This window comes from Olea europaea, unplaced genomic scaffold (genome assembly GCF_002742605.1).
Source record: "Olea europaea var. sylvestris unplaced genomic scaffold, O_europaea_v1 scaffold1618, whole genome shotgun sequence".
Classification (NCBI taxonomy): domain Eukaryota; kingdom Viridiplantae; phylum Streptophyta; class Magnoliopsida; order Lamiales; family Oleaceae; genus Olea; species Olea europaea.
Genome location: NW_019233817.1, coordinates 119,530 through 136,775, shown reverse-complemented (window position 1 = coordinate 136,775; position 17,246 = coordinate 119,530). Strand labels below are relative to the sequence as shown.

The 17,246-nt window shown below is 30.3% G+C and overlaps 1 protein-coding gene across 1 annotated transcript; it reads left to right on the top strand.

Annotated features, from left to right (window-relative positions):
* The first annotated feature begins 2,895 nt into the window (after positions 1–2,895).
* LOC111377181 (trans-cinnamate 4-monooxygenase-like) lies at positions 2,896–6,438 on the top strand. Its single transcript, XM_023000235.1, has 3 exons — positions 2,896–3,808; positions 4,029–4,162; positions 5,732–6,438. Exons 1-3 carry the CDS (start codon positions 3,024–3,026, stop codon positions 6,328–6,330), a joined length of 1,518 nt encoding a protein of 505 aa, XP_022856003.1. The 5' UTR covers positions 2,896–3,023; the 3' UTR covers positions 6,331–6,438.
* Positions 6,439–17,246: the final 10,808 nt, after the last annotated feature.

The following is a 17,246-nucleotide window of genomic DNA, read 5'->3' as shown; positions in this document are numbered from 1 at the left end:
TTATACCACACAATTTATGATTTCGAAGATAATTTGCCGAGATAATAGCGAGGTAACTCCAACATAAATTGCATAACCAAAAAGAAAAAGTTGCTACTCAAACAGGCGCTATTATCTTAGCAAAATAAGCAAATAAAAGAGAAGTAGATCAAAATGTAAAAGATTTACGACAATTATGAACGATCTAATTCTAATAGAACTTCTATGAATCTTTTAAAAATCGAGCACTTGAAAAGATTGCTCAAAAGCTTAAAGAACAAGTGAGAAGCCTATATGTTCTTATTAGTCACAATAAGGATTACAAAAAGTATAATAACATGGAATAATCCTCAATTTACTGCACCAATTTTTTGTTAACTTTCTGTGTGTGTGTGTGTTAAGATGTGAGTTTTTTTGTAGTAACAATTTAACAAGTTAACGAATCTCATCTCCTGTCGAGTTTATGAAACAAAAGTGAATTAAGTGCTCATATCCCCCTATAGAGATGGGGAGAAGCCAAAGTACTAGCACTTAATAAGTAGATTTGGCATGTCCCTTGAATCTAATTGTAAAAAAAGTAATTAAATGACAAAAGAAAAGCAAGTTGACAATATGTTTGCACAAAATGAAATTTTAGATTTTATGTTTTCAATGGAAAAATGCTTTCCACAATTATTAACTACAATCACAGTATACATAATTTTTCTCCTAATCAAGATGAGATGGCCTAAATTGATGGTTGTTTCTATAATGAGCCTGTTTGATTCCCTTTTTTCAATGAAAATGCATTTTTAATAATATTTTAATGAAGAATGTATGGTTAAAAAATGAAGAAAAGTTTTGAATTTATGTATAATATTGTTTTATTGAAGAATATATTATTGAAAATAAGAGAAAAAATTTATTTTAAAAGTAATGGGACCAAACGATGGTTAAATAATATGACAACCTAAGAAAAATCTATTTGATATAATAAAGTAAATTGGGTAATATTGAGATGAGACATTAATTATTTGTATGATAGTGATTAAATTAAAGCCCTTGTTTGGGACCCATTTTCAAGGGAAAAAAATGAGAATTTTGATCGTTAATTTCAAATTTCAGCTGCACTTTTTGACTGTTTCTCTCTACCGTGTGTCCCGCCTGACATCTCAACGGTTAGAATTTTTCTATTAATTTCCTAAAAAATGGCTCCCAAACAGGGGCAAAATTTTTGTTTCAAGTCCCCAAGAATGTGGCGAAAAAAGTAGGTAATGAATTGTGGGTCTAAAAAGGGAAAGGTGTAGCGATTCCTAACTTTTTCATATTTTGCGGTCTCTATCCTAACTTTTTATTTGTGTCAACGAAGGTCTCTAACCTTTCAAAAAAATGCATCTGAAGTACATATGAATGGAATCCATCCATTTGATCGTTAGTTGACTAATGAAGTCAATTTTTGATCAATTTTGACCACATTAAATAGGGTAAAATGATAAGTTTGCATTTTTCTCACATTAAATAAATTAAAAAATAAAACATCATTATCTTCCACAACATTCATGACCAATCCCATCCACTCCAAACAAGTCAAAACCGTCGCCTGTCAACAAAGGCGACCCAACCACAATTGGCCACCATACCACCCCACAAAACTAGAAATCAACATCACCCCAACAAAACCAAACCAACAAACAAATCAAATTGAACCTCATTCTTGATCCTAATGATTTTAAAAGTTCGAGTTCGACTCGAGAGGTGGGGTGTGATGTTCCATTGTTGAGTTTGACATTGAAATCCCATGTGGAGCTCCCAGTGCCAAGTTTGTCAAAAGGAATCAAATCTCAGCTTTTTTCTTCTTTTTCATTTTCTTGATCTGGATTTTGTTCTTTAGCCCCCGTTTGGCCCCCTTAATTTTCATTCCATTACATTTCATTTTTTCTCATATTTTCAATCATATAATTTTTCAAAAATATTATTACACGTAAATCGAAAACTTTTCCTTCTTTTTCAACCACTCAATTTTCAAAAAAAATAAAATAAAATTATTCCACCTATTTTTATTTCCACAAAATGGGGAACTAATGGGGGCTTAATGTTGTTTGAAAACATTTCTCGATCGAGTGAATTTGGATATGAAAATGAGAATATGTGCTTTTTTTTCCTTTGTGGTGTTAGGATTTTTTGGATTTACATGTGTTGGTAGTTGTCGACACTGGTGGTAGGTGGTTCTAGTATGGGTTGATGGTAGAGGTCGTGGCAATTTAGGTCGGTGGTGGCACTAGTTGCCTAATGGGTTTTCGGCTTTGATTAAGTTTGTGGTAGAAGTGTTTGGTGGTTATAGATTGTAGACAGGGGTGGACGTGTTGTGGTAGCTGTGGTGGTTATTTCCTCAAATCTAGCTCATTGGACTGGTGATGGTGATAGTGTGGTGGTTCAGACGCTTGAACTTAGCAAGATGGCGGTGGGTTGTAAGTTGAGATGATTCTGTTTTTCCAAATCAAATATATTGGTTTTAATTTTAAGTTTTCATGTGGGATCCATTTGGCAGTAAAAAGAAAAAAGAATGCGGAGGCGATAATGGTAGTGGATTTGGTGTCGGTGACGTTGGCGACCAGCTGTGGGCAACGAATGGTTTCAAGGTTTTGGTTTTAGGGTATGGATAGGAGTGGGTTTTGGGTTAGGGATAGGAGAGGGGTGAAGATAATGATTTTTATTTTTTAGTTAATTATTTTTATTTGGAAAAGAGTACCATTTTATGATTATAAAAATAATTAATAATGTGATTAAAATCATTTTCTTAGTCGTTGACAATTAATACCAACTCCAATTACAGTGTACGACTCACCAAACCCCATACCTACCACGTTTAATCCTTCCACCTTGAAGTCCCGTCGTTAAATTGGACTCCATTAAATCCTCTAACCACAGCTGCGAGGGCCCCACTCTACCGTCATCATCCACCTAACCTGTGCCGCCCTTCTATAAAACCATTCACTGATAGTTTCCTTCGCCATGAGCCGCCACACAACCACCGTTAACCATTTCTTGATAGCTTACTTCCAATTATGGATCTTCTTCTTCTAGAGAAGACCCTTCTCGGCCTTTTCTTCGCCATTATAGTTGCCACTGTAATCTCCAAACTACGTGGCAAACGCTTTAAGCTCCCTCCGGGCCCAATTCCAGTGCCGGTTTTCGGCAATTGGCTCCAAGTCGGCGATGATTTGAACCACCGGAATCTAACCGAATACGCCAAGAAATTCGGTGACATATTCTTGCTCAGAATGGGCCAACGTAATCTTGTCGTTGTTTCATCGCCAGACCTTGCGAAGGACGTTTTGCACACACAGGGAGTTGAGTTCGGTTCACGCACAAGGAACGTCGTTTTCGACATTTTCACTGGTAAAGGCCAAGATATGGTGTTCACCGTCTACGGCGAGCACTGGCGCAAGATGCGGCGGATCATGACGGTGCCGTTTTTCACCAACAAGGTTGTGCAGCAGTACCGACACGGTTGGGAGGCTGAAGTGGCTGCCGTGATTGATGATGTGAAGAAGAACCCTGAATCCGCCACTAATGGGATTGTTTTGAGGAAGAGATTGCAATTGATGATGTACAATAACATGTACAGAATCATGTTTGATAAAAGGTTTGAGAGTGAAGAGGATCCTCTTTTTGTAAAGCTTAAAGCATTGAATGGTGAAAGGAGTAGATTGGCTCAAAGCTTTGAGTATAATTATGGAGATTTCATTCCCATTTTGAGGCCTTTCTTGAGAGGATACCTCAAGATCTGCAAGGAGGTTAAGGACAGAAGATTACAACTCTTCAAGGACAATTTCGTTGATGAAAGAAAGTAAGTTTTTGAACAATGCTTGGTGTACAAGTTTTGCCAATGCACTTTTCTGTCAACAAAGTGGTAAAAAGTGATGCACAAATAACGAAATGGGGCCCGTCGGCTCCTGTGGGCCCGGTTCACCCTCAGTTAGGCCTGTCCAAACAGAATAATCCAAAAATGAGACTTAAGCGCACAAAACACTGCTCCTCAATTTTAACGGGTTGTTTTCATGTGACAGAAAGCTTGCGAGTACAAAGCCAATGGACAACAATGGTCTGAAATGCGCCATTGATCACATTCTTGAAGCTCAGCAAAAGGGAGAGATCAACGAGGATAATGTCCTCTACATTGTTGAGAACATCAATGTTGCTGGTACGTCTCTTGTATATTGGATTTTCTTTCTTTTTTACTCTATGGCCTTTGTCCCATTCCTAGTTCGACCATTTCCAAAAGGGTTAAATCCACTAATAGCCGTCCAACTGTACACATAGTGTCACCATGATTACTTAAATTTTATTTATTTATTATTATTATTTTTTTATAACCACCTAATTTGATATAACGTTTTATCATGATCACTCAATTTCATATAATATTTTATCATGACCATCGAACTTATTTTTACTCTTTTAACTAATTTTAATAAGGGTAAAACGATAACTTTGCATTATATATATAAAATAAATTTTAAAAAATAAAATAAAATAGAAACTTATTCAAAAAAAAGTTACTTAAAAAGTAAAATAAAATAAAAGCTTAGTTTAAAAGAAACGTTAAAAAATAAAATAAAAAATTATTTAATAAAATTAAAATAAAAACTTATTTAAAAATAAACGTTCCTTAAAGAAAACATTTTTTTTAAAAAAAATTATTTTAAAATAAGAAAACATTTTTAAAATAAAATAAAAACTTATTTTAAAATAAATGTTCCATAAAAAATTAAATAAAATGTTTTTAAAATTAAATAAAATTTTATCTTAAAAAAGGTTAATGTATGTTTGGTCTTGATTTTTCACCAAAAAAAATCAATTTTTTGATTATTATTTTCGACTTTTCTCTCATAGATAAAACTCACTTTTATTTTCTACGGTCAAAAAATTAATTCTCAAAATCACTATCGAACAAGATTAAAAAATAAAATAAAAACTTGTTTTAAGTAAAACATTTTTAAAATTAAAAAAAATTATTTTTGTTTTTGTTATTTAATTTATTTTTTATATATAATTCAAAGTTACCATTTTATCCCATTTAAAATTAGTGAAAAAGGTGGGAAAAAATTGAGTAATCATAAAAAAACGTTATATGAAATTAGATGGTTATAGTGAAATAAAATCAAATTGGACGATCATGATGACATTAAGTATAAAGTTGAGTGGTCATAACGAAACGAAATCTAATTGAGTGGTCATAGCCTTTCCAAAATATTAGTAGAGTCGGTTGCTATTAAATTTCGACCTAATCTGGAGGTTTGAGAATTAGGGACCGTGTAGTTAAATCGGGTGGTTGGAGTATATCACATGAGGTTGATATAGGTACGAGAAAGGTCATATCTTTAACTTGATCATATTTTATATGGCCCACTAACGTGGACGTGATGATGACTTCAATAATACTTTTGGTGTGAAGGAGTTGACAAACTTTTTTTATTGAATAGTCGTAGTTTTTGTTTGTCCTTTATTTCTTAAAATTTCAACCATGGGCCGTATTAACTTCTATCAACTTTTTAACTATACATTTTGTTAACATCTTTCAAAATTTTTCAAAATTTTGATTTTTATTAAAACCAAACATGGGTATAATATTTTATAATGTGATGATGACTTGAATGATGTTTGGTTCGATGAAGTGCACAACAGTTCTAAATGAAAAAGAAGCTAGATTCTTGATTTTTGTCTTATTTTTTAGCAATCATCTAATTATTTACTTGTGGTTTCATGGCAGCAATCGAAACAACATTGTGGTCTATTGAATGGGGTATTTCAGAATTAGTGAATCACCCCGAGATCCAGAAGAAACTCCGTGAAGAGATCCACACCGTACTCGGACCAGGAGTACAAGTCACAGAACCGGTTATCCACAAACTCCCATACCTTCAGGCCGTGGTCAAAGAAACACTTCGTCTCCGTATGGCTATCCCTCTTCTCGTGCCCCACATGAACCTCAGCGATGCCAAACTTGGAGGATATGATATTCCTGCCGAAAGCAAAATCTTGGTCAATGCTTGGTGGCTAGCCAACAATCCAACTCAGTGGAAGAAACCCGAAGAGTTCAGGCCAGAAAGATTCTTGGAAGAGGAGTCGAAAGTGGAGGCTAATGGTAATGACTTCCGGTATCTCCCATTTGGCGTCGGTAGGAGAAGCTGCCCTGGAATCATACTTGCATTGCCAATTCTTGGCATTACTTTGGGACGTTTGGTGCAGAATTTTGAGCTGTTGCCTCCCCCCGGGCAGTCAAAGATAGACACTAGCGAAAAGGGAGGGCAGTTCAGTCTGCATATTTTGAAGCACTCCACCATTGTCTTAAAGCCAAGATCTTTTTAAAATTGTTGCTTTTGCAACAAAAGAAATCGTAATTTGATTGTATTAGTGTTTTGTATTATTTTGGCCTTTATGATAACTTAGTGCTCACCTCGCACATGGTTTATTGCATGTATGGAGAGAATGTAGAATTTCTTGGTTATTATTTATAAACAGTAATATTAATAGGGCCTTTAAATTCTCGGGACCGACCCTGTCATGGTCCACCTAACCCTTGACATTTTGTTTTAATGAAAACTACATAAACAAATTGTAAACAGAGCATGCCAATCCCCCTTTCCTTCTTTTCTCCGTATTCATAGTGCAAACAACAATCTAAGAACATACGACTTTTATTCACGTTTTTCCTTTCTAGTAGTCTTTTTTCATTCTTCTATTAGCATGATTTAAGATAAAGAAAAAATAATTGGTCAAATTATTTATTTGTTATTTTTTTAATTATTTAAAAAATAATAGGTAAATAAGTTTTTTCCTCCCTTTTATCAAAACTTTAATTAAAAATATGATTTATTGATTCTTGAAAGGCTTGAACATCAAATTGATGTAAAAATGCTCCTCCAATCCAACTTCAAATTGGTTTAATAACACCAAATTTGGTGCTAAAATGTTCATTTGGTATAATTTATAGAGTTTTGTTATTTTAAATTTTATCCTTCATCTTGTACTATAATAAATTTTAATTCCTATTATATTCTTTTATTACTTAAAATTTTAATAAATTAATTTTTTTCATCATATATAGTTTATTTATATCGTTAAATGTAATATAAGTGTAGTGTTTTTTAACTTATTTATAAATCAATATTCTAGTTGATCGCATGTTTGGCAAAATCTAAATTTTGATTTCAATCAAAATCAATTTTAAAATTTAATCACATTTTTCATAATAACCACATATTTTCAACTCACATTGATCAACCTTTATCAAATATATTAAAAGTCTAATTTTAATCTTTACTAAATAGGGGCATAATTAGTAATATATTCCCTGTTTGATTCCCTTTTTTTTTTCTTTTTTCTTTTTTTTTAGAGAAAGTGTTTTAAAATAGTGATTTTTTTTAGATTGTGTGGTTGAGCCCTGCTACATTTCTCCTGCTAGAATACTCAGAGCCCGGGCCTCGACATATTTTATTATTATTATTTTTCATATGGAACCGACCCCTATAGTGAGGGGTCGGTAAATCCCTTGTAAAAAATTGCTCTGTACACAGTGCAATTTCCTTGTGTGGTTAAACAAACATGGTTAAGCCCTGCTACATTTCTCCTGCTAGAATACTCACAGCTCGAGCCTCGACGTATTTTAGTTTTTTTTTTTTCATGTGGGACCGACCCCTATAGTGAGTGGTCGGTAAATCCCCTGTAAAAAATTGCTCTGTACACAGTGCAATTTGCTTGTGTGGTTAAACAAACATGAAAAGGCTATAAGTTTACGGATAAAATTATGATTAAAAATAAATTTTTTAAAAAATGAATTTTTGAGAAAAATGGAGTTCAAACAGGACTTAATAATTTTATTAATAATAAAATTTATAGTTAATTAATTAATATTAAAAATAAAAAATAAGCAAAAACACATTTTTTATTTGATTTAACAATTCCTGTGATGAATTGGAGTTGATTTTTTTAATAATAAACTCAAACCAATAATTAATCCACAAATAAAATCTTGCGATTGCGTCCCAAAACATTTAAAGGAAAGTAACCCATTCAAGGAAAAATTACAAACCAATAATATAAATCTTAATTCACTGCAACCTTAAATAAAATAAAATAAAAAAATGCATTCATATCAGAGAAATAAAATATGAAGAGCTCAATAGGTTAAAAATAATAGAAAAAGTGGAGGTCTAAACCAGGCCCCCAAATCATATAGAATCAGTGAGAGCAGACATGCCGACCTTAATCTTCATTCTCTGTGCACATTACCATGCTTCCTTCATAATTTCAAATCCAGAGCATCGGCTTATTGTACACAGATCCATTCCAGAGTTAAAACGATCAAAAACTCGACTCAATTTTGAAAAATAAAATAAAAGAAATATAAAGAACAGGAGGAAGATGAAGAATGGCAAGATAGCCACGTTGTTTATTTATAATCAGAGGGCCCAGTTCAACTAGGGTTTTCAATGGGGCAGTCTTCTAAATGACCGGGTTATTGATCCTATTTTTCATAATGGCCTCTTCTATTAGAAATACTATTTTACTCTTACTTTTATTATTTACAAGATGTATCATGTATCTTTCGGGACTTATTAATCAGGATCTATATCTATATTTTTCAATCTTTCAAATACCTTTAAATATTCTTTGTATCTTGATAATTTTTCAAAGATCTTACACTGATCTTCCTTAGTTATGTATCCTCGAACTAATCCTTCTGAGACTTCTTCTTGTATATTTCTATGTTTAGTTATAATATCTTCTATCTTTCTTATTTCTCTGCTAGTTCTTACAGAATCAAATCTTATATTGTGCTTACAAAAATAATCTATATCTTGGTATATTTCTTCAATTTTTTCTTTGCCAACAGGAAATATATTTTCAGACTTTTCAACTAATTTAAATAAAAACGAAATATATTTCTCATCTAAGTATAATCTAAGATCATTAGATGTGGATGCCTGTGAATTGTTCATCAAAATAATCAAAGCATAAGTATGTAAAAGAAACTAAATAATTTACAGTAATCAAATAGAAGTAAACAGGCTTTCCCTCCAGTATACTCTTATAAATGCTTTGCATGTACTTAATTAATCTTCTAAATCAAGTAAAGATTTAAAATGTTTTTTGAAATCATTTGGGTCCACAACTGCTTCCGCAAAAAGCTTTTCAATTAAAGTTGCATTTCTCATTCTAAAGAACTAGCGGTGTTACGACAGACGCTATCTCACAGTATCCAGAGTCTCTATTTTCACCTCTATCCAAACTCTTTTCATAATCAAGTTCTTACTTGGAACAAAATTTTAAAATATAACTCACATACAAGGTGTTACAATTTTGTTAGAAAACTGCATTTTTCCCTAAACCATTTATTAAAAACGAGTACTTTGGCATGACTAACATCCATTGAAAATCAATGTTTTGAAAATCTTTTAAAATTTCTATCTGTACTGTCGAGGAATCATGAGAAACTTAACGAAATCTTTATATAAAAACTTTGTTGAACATAACAAACTTTACTTTGATATTCATAAACTGAAATAGTACATACTTACAATCTATATTTACATACATTTGGTACTCACCTTATGAAGTTTAGAACTCCATAAGTAATTACCTTATTACAAGTTTTGCTATCTTCAAGCTATCTAATATTTTTTTGAATACAAGTGGTGTATGCAGATTAAAATATCTCTCTAAGATGTGTTTTTTCAGAGTGTTTAAGAGATAGGTTATTTCGAGATATCTTCCTTCTTGCCTCGTTTTATAGAAGTATCTGAGAATCTTATCTTGACAGGTGTTTTCCAGTTCCTTTTGTTGGGTAGCTCAATAATGTTATCTACACCGATTTCTTCATTATCTTCTTGCTAGGTGGACCTTCTCCTTTTGAAATTTTATACCTTATCTTTGAATTTGTCTTCCACTTATGACAACTGGTGGGTGAGTAGTCATAATTATGGAGACTTTTGCACTATCTTCTGTCTTTTAGTAGCCACAGTTTTTCTTTAGTAATTTTTTTTATTAAAGTAGTGATAAAAGGCCACTTTTGTTACCATCACTTTTCCATTTTCGAATCAAAGAATTCTCCAGGGAATTCTTCACTGTTGAGAGATGCTTGACTCATATCTTCAACTACGCAGTATTCACAATGGTGATCACTGTAGTTCCAAAGTAATTGGCACAGTTCTTTAGCCATATTTTCTGATCCATGTACTTGGTTGGAGATAATGGCAGATAATAAATGGTCGAGATAACAAATATCTTCTTCTTTTGTAGCCATTCTTGCATTGGAGTAGATAATATGGTCTTCAGATGGATAAACCCATATTTTTTCTTTTTCAGTAATTATCTGAGTTACATGTTCAAATATTTCTTTGTACCCTTTTGCTCTTCTGTAGGGCATCATATTTAAAATATCTTGATATCCATTTTTAACAACATTTTGACTAATTGGTAAAAAATGTTAGTTTGTAAGTCCCATTTTGATAACATGGAACGATGGATGCATATATTCAAGAACGGAATCCCATTCCATAGTTGTTGAATGAAATCTGATGTATATATTTGTTATCTTGACGATTTCAGTATATCTTTTAACAGCTTTCCTGATATTAACTGGAAGCTGGGCTATTTCTTTCAGATCTTTGCTTGGATATATACATAGTATATTCCCTATCTCAAAACAGTTTCGTACCCAGTTGGCTGGTGCTCCTGGATAGAAGTTTATCTTGTTGTATTTTACATAGTGGAGAGTTTTCATCCACTTTTCTATCTCCAGATACCAATCTGATAGAACATTAAAAATAACAATAAAGAACATAACTTCTTCATGGTTATCTTTTTTGGAAATTTTTGCTTCATGGCATATCTTGACAATATCTTTTGGATCTATTCTTTCAATAGAAAGTTTAGATTGAGTTTGGCTCTGTGAAGAGTTACCTTCGTTTTTTATATCTTGAATATCTTCCCTAGTGGGAATTTTTGTCTCTTCATTACCAGTAATAGGCTTAAGTATTCCCTGTGAAGGGGTTCCTATTACCTTCTTCTCTTTCCTTTTATCCTCGGGGAGAGCGCTAATATTCACAAGTCCCAGCGAAGGAATACTAGACTTGGTACAAATTACTTCGGCCTCAAAGGCTATATTTTTGCCTCGAAAACTATCTTGGATATTTTGAATTTGTGTTTCCAAATAGGAAACTTTTATCTCAAGTATTTAGACTTTCGTCCTTGGTTGTTCTAGCTCCATCCCTGTTAAGATAATCAGAAAGAAAGTTAGTTTTACCTTTTATGTATTCAATCTCAAATTTGAAATATGAAAACCAAATTTGTATTCTAATAATATATCTGTTGGCAATAGATGGATCAACATTATTTTCCAAAAAGGCTTGAACTTGAGTATTATCAGTTCTAATCAAGAACTTCCTTGGTAATAAATAATCTTCATATTTTTTAACTCCCCTTTTTAAAGAAATGAGTTCTTTCCTATTCGTCTCATATCTTGTTTCAACTTCTTTGAACATTCCTGATGTATAACCTGCAAGTATCTCAGGACAAAAACAATTCTTTTCACATTTATATTCTTTATGATTCTTTTAACCTTTAATACTACTCCCTAGTAATTATCTGAACCATCAGTTTCAAGGATAAAGAAATATTCTTTTTGTGGAATTATAAGTTTGGACAATACCTTTAATTCTTCTTTTACTTTCCTTATATTTTCACAATATTGTGCTTCCCAAGATCACACAATATTTTTTCTTAACTTTGGAAGAAAATAATTATTTAATTTGGCACAATTTTCAATGAATCATTCAGCATAATTTAATATACCAAGGAAGTGTTGTAATTGTTTTTTATCTTTTATTTTTTCAAGAAATTCTTGAAATTTTTCTCCAATATGGGATTGCAATTGCAATTCTCCTTCTTTTATAAATAATCCTAAAAATTCTATTTCTGTTTTAGCTATCTCGACTTTCTTTTGAGAAAGTGTAATGCCATATTTTTTCATGATATAACAAAATTTCTCAAGATGTTCAATATATTCATCAATGTTATTTGAATGAATAACTAAATCATCTACATATACAATACAAAAATGAGTAATTGATTTGATTACCTCATCCATTCTTCTTTGGAATATCTGGGGTGCATTTTTCAACCCAAATGGCATTACATTCCATTCGTATTGTCCTAAAAGATTAGGGGTACTAAATGCAGTTAATGGTTTACTTTCTTCTGTAAGCATGATTTACCAAAACCCTGACTTACAATCAAATTTTGAAAATATCTTTTTATTCTGTACTTGTTTAATAAGGATGTCCTTATTTGGCAAGTAGTATCCACCAAATTTGGTAACTTCATTTAATTTTTTGTAATTTATCACCATTCTGACTTTTCCTCTTTTTATCTCACTATGTTTTCTAACCATAAAGGCTGAGCTGCTATGTGTGCTTTTACTAGGCCTAATTAATTTGGATTCTAGCAATTATTTTATCTGATCTTTTAATTCTTTTTGGTCATCTACACTATATTTCATGAGTTTGACTCTAACTATAATGTCTGGATTGATTAATTCTATTTTTGTCTTTACTTTGTCTGTATTCCATATTTCTAATGGATTTTCAGAATATGTTTTAGAAATTTCTTTTTTCAATTGTTCTAACCTATTTTTTATTGTCATTTTTAAAACTGTAACTGGTTTAAATTTTTCTGTACTCTAACATCCACCATGTTGGGTTGAGGAACTTTGATGATTTATGTCTCTATATGCTATTATAACAACCTTATTTATTTTTGGTGTAAATATTTTGTGTGCACTAGGAGTTGTGAACATATATTTATCAATATATTGTGTAAATGGTGCATATTTTAATAGAAAATTTTGTCCTAATAAAATATCACATCCAATTGTGGTTGACATATATATAATATCAACAAATACTTCTCTAAAGGAAATTAGAAAAGGTACTTGCGTAGCATATTTGTTGTATACTACCTTATTTCCACCCGCTGTTGTAACGGTGACTATCTTTTTTATATTATATTTTCAATATTCAGATGGTAGTACATTTGGTAAGTATAAACTTATTGTACTTCCTGTATCTAAGTAAGCATGAAGTTTAATTCTACAATAACTTTTTATATTGAGTGTAATATCAATATATGGACTCATGAGATTCGTACTTATTACTCTTTCCATCATAACAATGATTTCATATTTTCATCTATTCTTGATATGATGATTGGGTTATCATCAACTGTTATTTTTAAATATCCTTGGCAGATTTTATAAGGATTATATTTCTCAAAAAAGTTCATTCCTAATAGAATAGGTGAACGATCAACTCCATATAATTCATCCTTATATAGAATTATTTGTTTAGTATATTCTTTCTGATCCTCTCCTATAAGTATAAGAGGGAACTTTACATATTTTCTTATTTCAAGATTATTTCCTAGATAATCTTTAAATATATATGGTTCTGGTATTTCAAAGTCTATTAAATGACTAACAAATTTAGCATTTACGTGACTTTTATCTGCTCCAGTATCTATGAGGACAAGAAGATTCTTCTTGTATCATTCTTGATTCACATATCTTGTCTTAATGTAATATTGTGAACTTGATGGTTCAACAATACTTAAATTATTAAGTTTGCTTATCTTAGAGTTTTGTTTAGAGGGGAATCTTGCAATAAGATTATCTCCTTCTAGGCTGACACTATTTCTTCTTATTAGTTTTCATTCAGAATTAATTTCTCTAGTTTGTTTGTGAAAATCAAGCATTATCTGTTCTGGTATAGTGACTTCATGTTCTTGGTATTTCCTAGGAGGATATTGTGCTAATTCCTCAAAATCTTTATGTATGATAATGTTATCAGTTATTTTCCTTAGATTGTTATGATGGCTAGTACTAAAAGCAAAAATTGATTTTATACTTATACTAATAGCCTTACTTCTTCGTAACATTTTCAATTTTTCAATCTTATAATATAGATTGAAACTTTGGTCAATATTTTCATCATTTAATGATATTGCATAATTTGGTTTTATGTAAATATTATCTTCTGATAGACTAAGTTTCCTACGACTGTTCCTAATAGGGCATCCATAGGATCTTGTAAGATTCTGTTGGCCATGCAATAAATTTCAATTAGTATATTCATACCTTCTCTAAAGAATCCTTTTACCATAATCTGGACTCCTCCTATTTCAATACATTTTAATTTGTTTCTTACGTTCTCCGGAATTTTGGATAATTTTTGTTTTACCCATTCTTTTGTAATTATAGGAATCCTTGCTTTTCCTATAGTATCTTCTATATTTATAGACATTTTTTTATAATTCATACTTACAATTATTTTATTTACTCTTGGTAAAATTCCTAAGAATTTTTGATGGAATACATCTTTTTCTTGTAAGTCTAATATTTTCTTAGTGATTCCTATGTATTTTTTAATATCAAAGGTAATTTCTTGATTTATACCTTCTATAGAGTCTTCAACTTCTTCAATTGTTTCTATTTCTATTTCTGATTGTTGTATCTCCTGATTCATATATACTATCTTTTCATAATCTTCCTCTGATGAGAATGTATTTAATTCATAAATGCTACTGCATTCACTACTTAGATCTTCAAAATATTCAATTGGTTCTATATCACTATTATCTTGAATTTTTTTATAAATTCTAAGAGTTTTTATATTCTGTCTATCTTTCTTTTTAGGACATTGAGAGGCAATGTGTCATTCTTCATTACAGATGAAATATCTACATTTTTTAATATTTCTTGGTTTAAATTTTTTATTCCAATTCCTTTTCTTGAAATATTTTTTGTGTGGTTTAAAATTCCTTTTCTTGAATTTTTTTTTATATTTTTTATATGGTTTATATTTCTTCTTATGGCATCCAAATTGTTCAACTTGACCTATATCTTTGTAACAACATAAGGAATTCTTTCTTATTTTATATGCTTTCTTACTTTCAAGAGCTTCTCTACACCATATGCCTATCATTCTTTTTGTAAATTCAATTCTACTTCCAAAACTATCTATTTTTACTCCTTCCTCTTCTCCTAGAGGTAATAATTTTTCATATTATTTTAATAACTTAATTCCCCATAGGAATGGTAACTTAGTAAAATAAGACCTTAGTATAGATTTATTTTCTTGATAATCCCATTGGTTTAATATATAGTATAATTCTTCAAATTTACATATATATATCTTTCTAATTAACACATATCACATATCTTTACATTTTCCATTGCTATCATTCCTTCACCATATTCATTTTGTTTTCTTTCTTCTTCATTAGAAGTATATATATCTCCTAAGAATTTCGTTCTTAAGATTTTTTCAAACTTTTTAATATTTCCTGTATATTTTGATCATTTAAAGTATTCCTATTATCTAATACTTCGGTTCTATTATCTCCATACTTTATTCTTCCTTTTATAGATTCTGGTAACTTTCTCCACCATTCAGAAACAATTCCTCTGAATGTATGTTCTATAAATCCAAAAGCTGTATATATTTCCCATTTATTAAATTGTATTGCTAAATTTGTACTTTTCATCCAAGTTTCTATAGCTTTATTTTTGTCTACATAATCTAGATCTAACTATACTCCTGTTGTGTGGATTGGTTCATTATAGGACTTTATTGGATTTATTTCTTTTATGGATTGTTTTCTTATATTTCCAGCGTATCTTTTCTGTGTTTTTCTATACTGATTAATACATTCTTTAAGAGGTATTGTGGTACCATAAGGATAATCATATTCTTCATCACTATTAAATTCTATTTTTATATTTCGACTTGATGATGGATTAATATTCATTTTAGTATTTTCCATTTTTTCAGTTAATTCTTCTAACTATTTTTTATATTCTTCATACTTTTCACCGGTAGATTCTAAAAATTTTTGTTCTAGTTCTTCTACATCTGTAATCATATATTAATTTTCTTCATATTTTTTTCCTTTATTATTTTCTTTTTGTGTTATCCTAAAATCTTGAGGTGAATTAATTATAATCCTATTTTTTCCTTTAAGATTTTTATCTAATAGAGCATTTCCTACTTGTAGATTATGTTCTAAATTTTCTAATCTTTTATGTATATCCTCAAAACTTTCATTTGTGGTGTTTTTAGGTAAATAGGATAACTAGGTTTTTTTTATGTTTTTCTACTTTTTTCAAAAATTCTTCAATTATATTTTCTTCATCTACTATGTTCATCATAATTTTAGGTTCGTAACATGGCTCCGATACCATTTTTTCGGAGTATGCAGCGAAGGGGTTAAGATTTTTAAAATCTTCATAAGTATTTAAAATATCACAATAGAATTTATAAAATTCACTATCTTTTGTTAAGACTTTTTCTTTAATAATTATATTTAATTTTTTAATTCTTCTATCCAAGTTAAGAATTATTTTATGTATATCATTTTTTGTATTGATTGCTCCTTTATTTATATAAACATTTTTATGTTTTAATTTTGGATCTAAATATTCGGTAAAGAAACTTTTTAAATCTTCTTTTAAATAATTTAATTCATTATCTGTCGCATTTCTTAGATCAATAAAATTTTGTATAATATTTGGGTCTAAATTTATTAAAAATTTATGATCTATATTTCTTTGAATGCCTAATTGAAGGTTTTCATACATTGTATTGGTTTTGGTTGCAAATTCTTTATAAGGGGTATTTTTGAAAAAAAATATTGGTCAAAGGCTATTTTTCAAATGATTATATTTTTTTGTCTAATCTTACAAACTACTCTTATATTAGGCTATATGTAGGTATTTCCTCGTTTTCAATGGGGTACTTTTTAAATTGGCTTAGTCAAACAACCAATTTTGCATTTTGACCTTCTTTTTTTTGTATTCACTACATTGGCCTCTTATCAATAAAAAGACAATTGTGTCCTTATTTATGTTTCACAATTACAAAAATATATCAATTCTTTGAAAGATTATAATACCCTTAAAAGTTTAAATAAATTCAGTTACTTGCATACGTAAATTTCAAAATCAATTTTGCTTATCAGTTTCTCCAATACAGTAAAAAAGAAATTTTTCATTCCATCTGCTAGAATATTAAAATTTACCAAAATTATCAAAGGTTCAACAAAAAAACAATACTCACAGTCGGCACTGGAAATTGGTAAGTGTAAATACATATTTTTAATTTTGTTTTAGTTAAATTTACTGTTTGAATCTTTAAATCTTTTTTTGACAAAGGCAGATGAATTTTACA

Bases quoted from the DNA above. Each gene is read 5' to 3' on its own strand.
- LOC111377181 (XM_023000235.1), top strand. From the start codon at position 3,024: ATGGATCTTCTTCTTCTAGAGAAGACCCTTCTCGGCCTTTTCTTCGCC. The intron at 3,809-4,028 runs GTAAGTTTTTGA...TTCATGTGACAG, and splicing joins AATTTCGTTGATGAAAGAAA to AAAGCTTGCGAGTACAAAGC. The intron at 4,163-5,731 runs GTACGTCTCTTG...GTTTCATGGCAG, and splicing joins TGAGAACATCAATGTTGCTG to CAATCGAAACAACATTGTGG.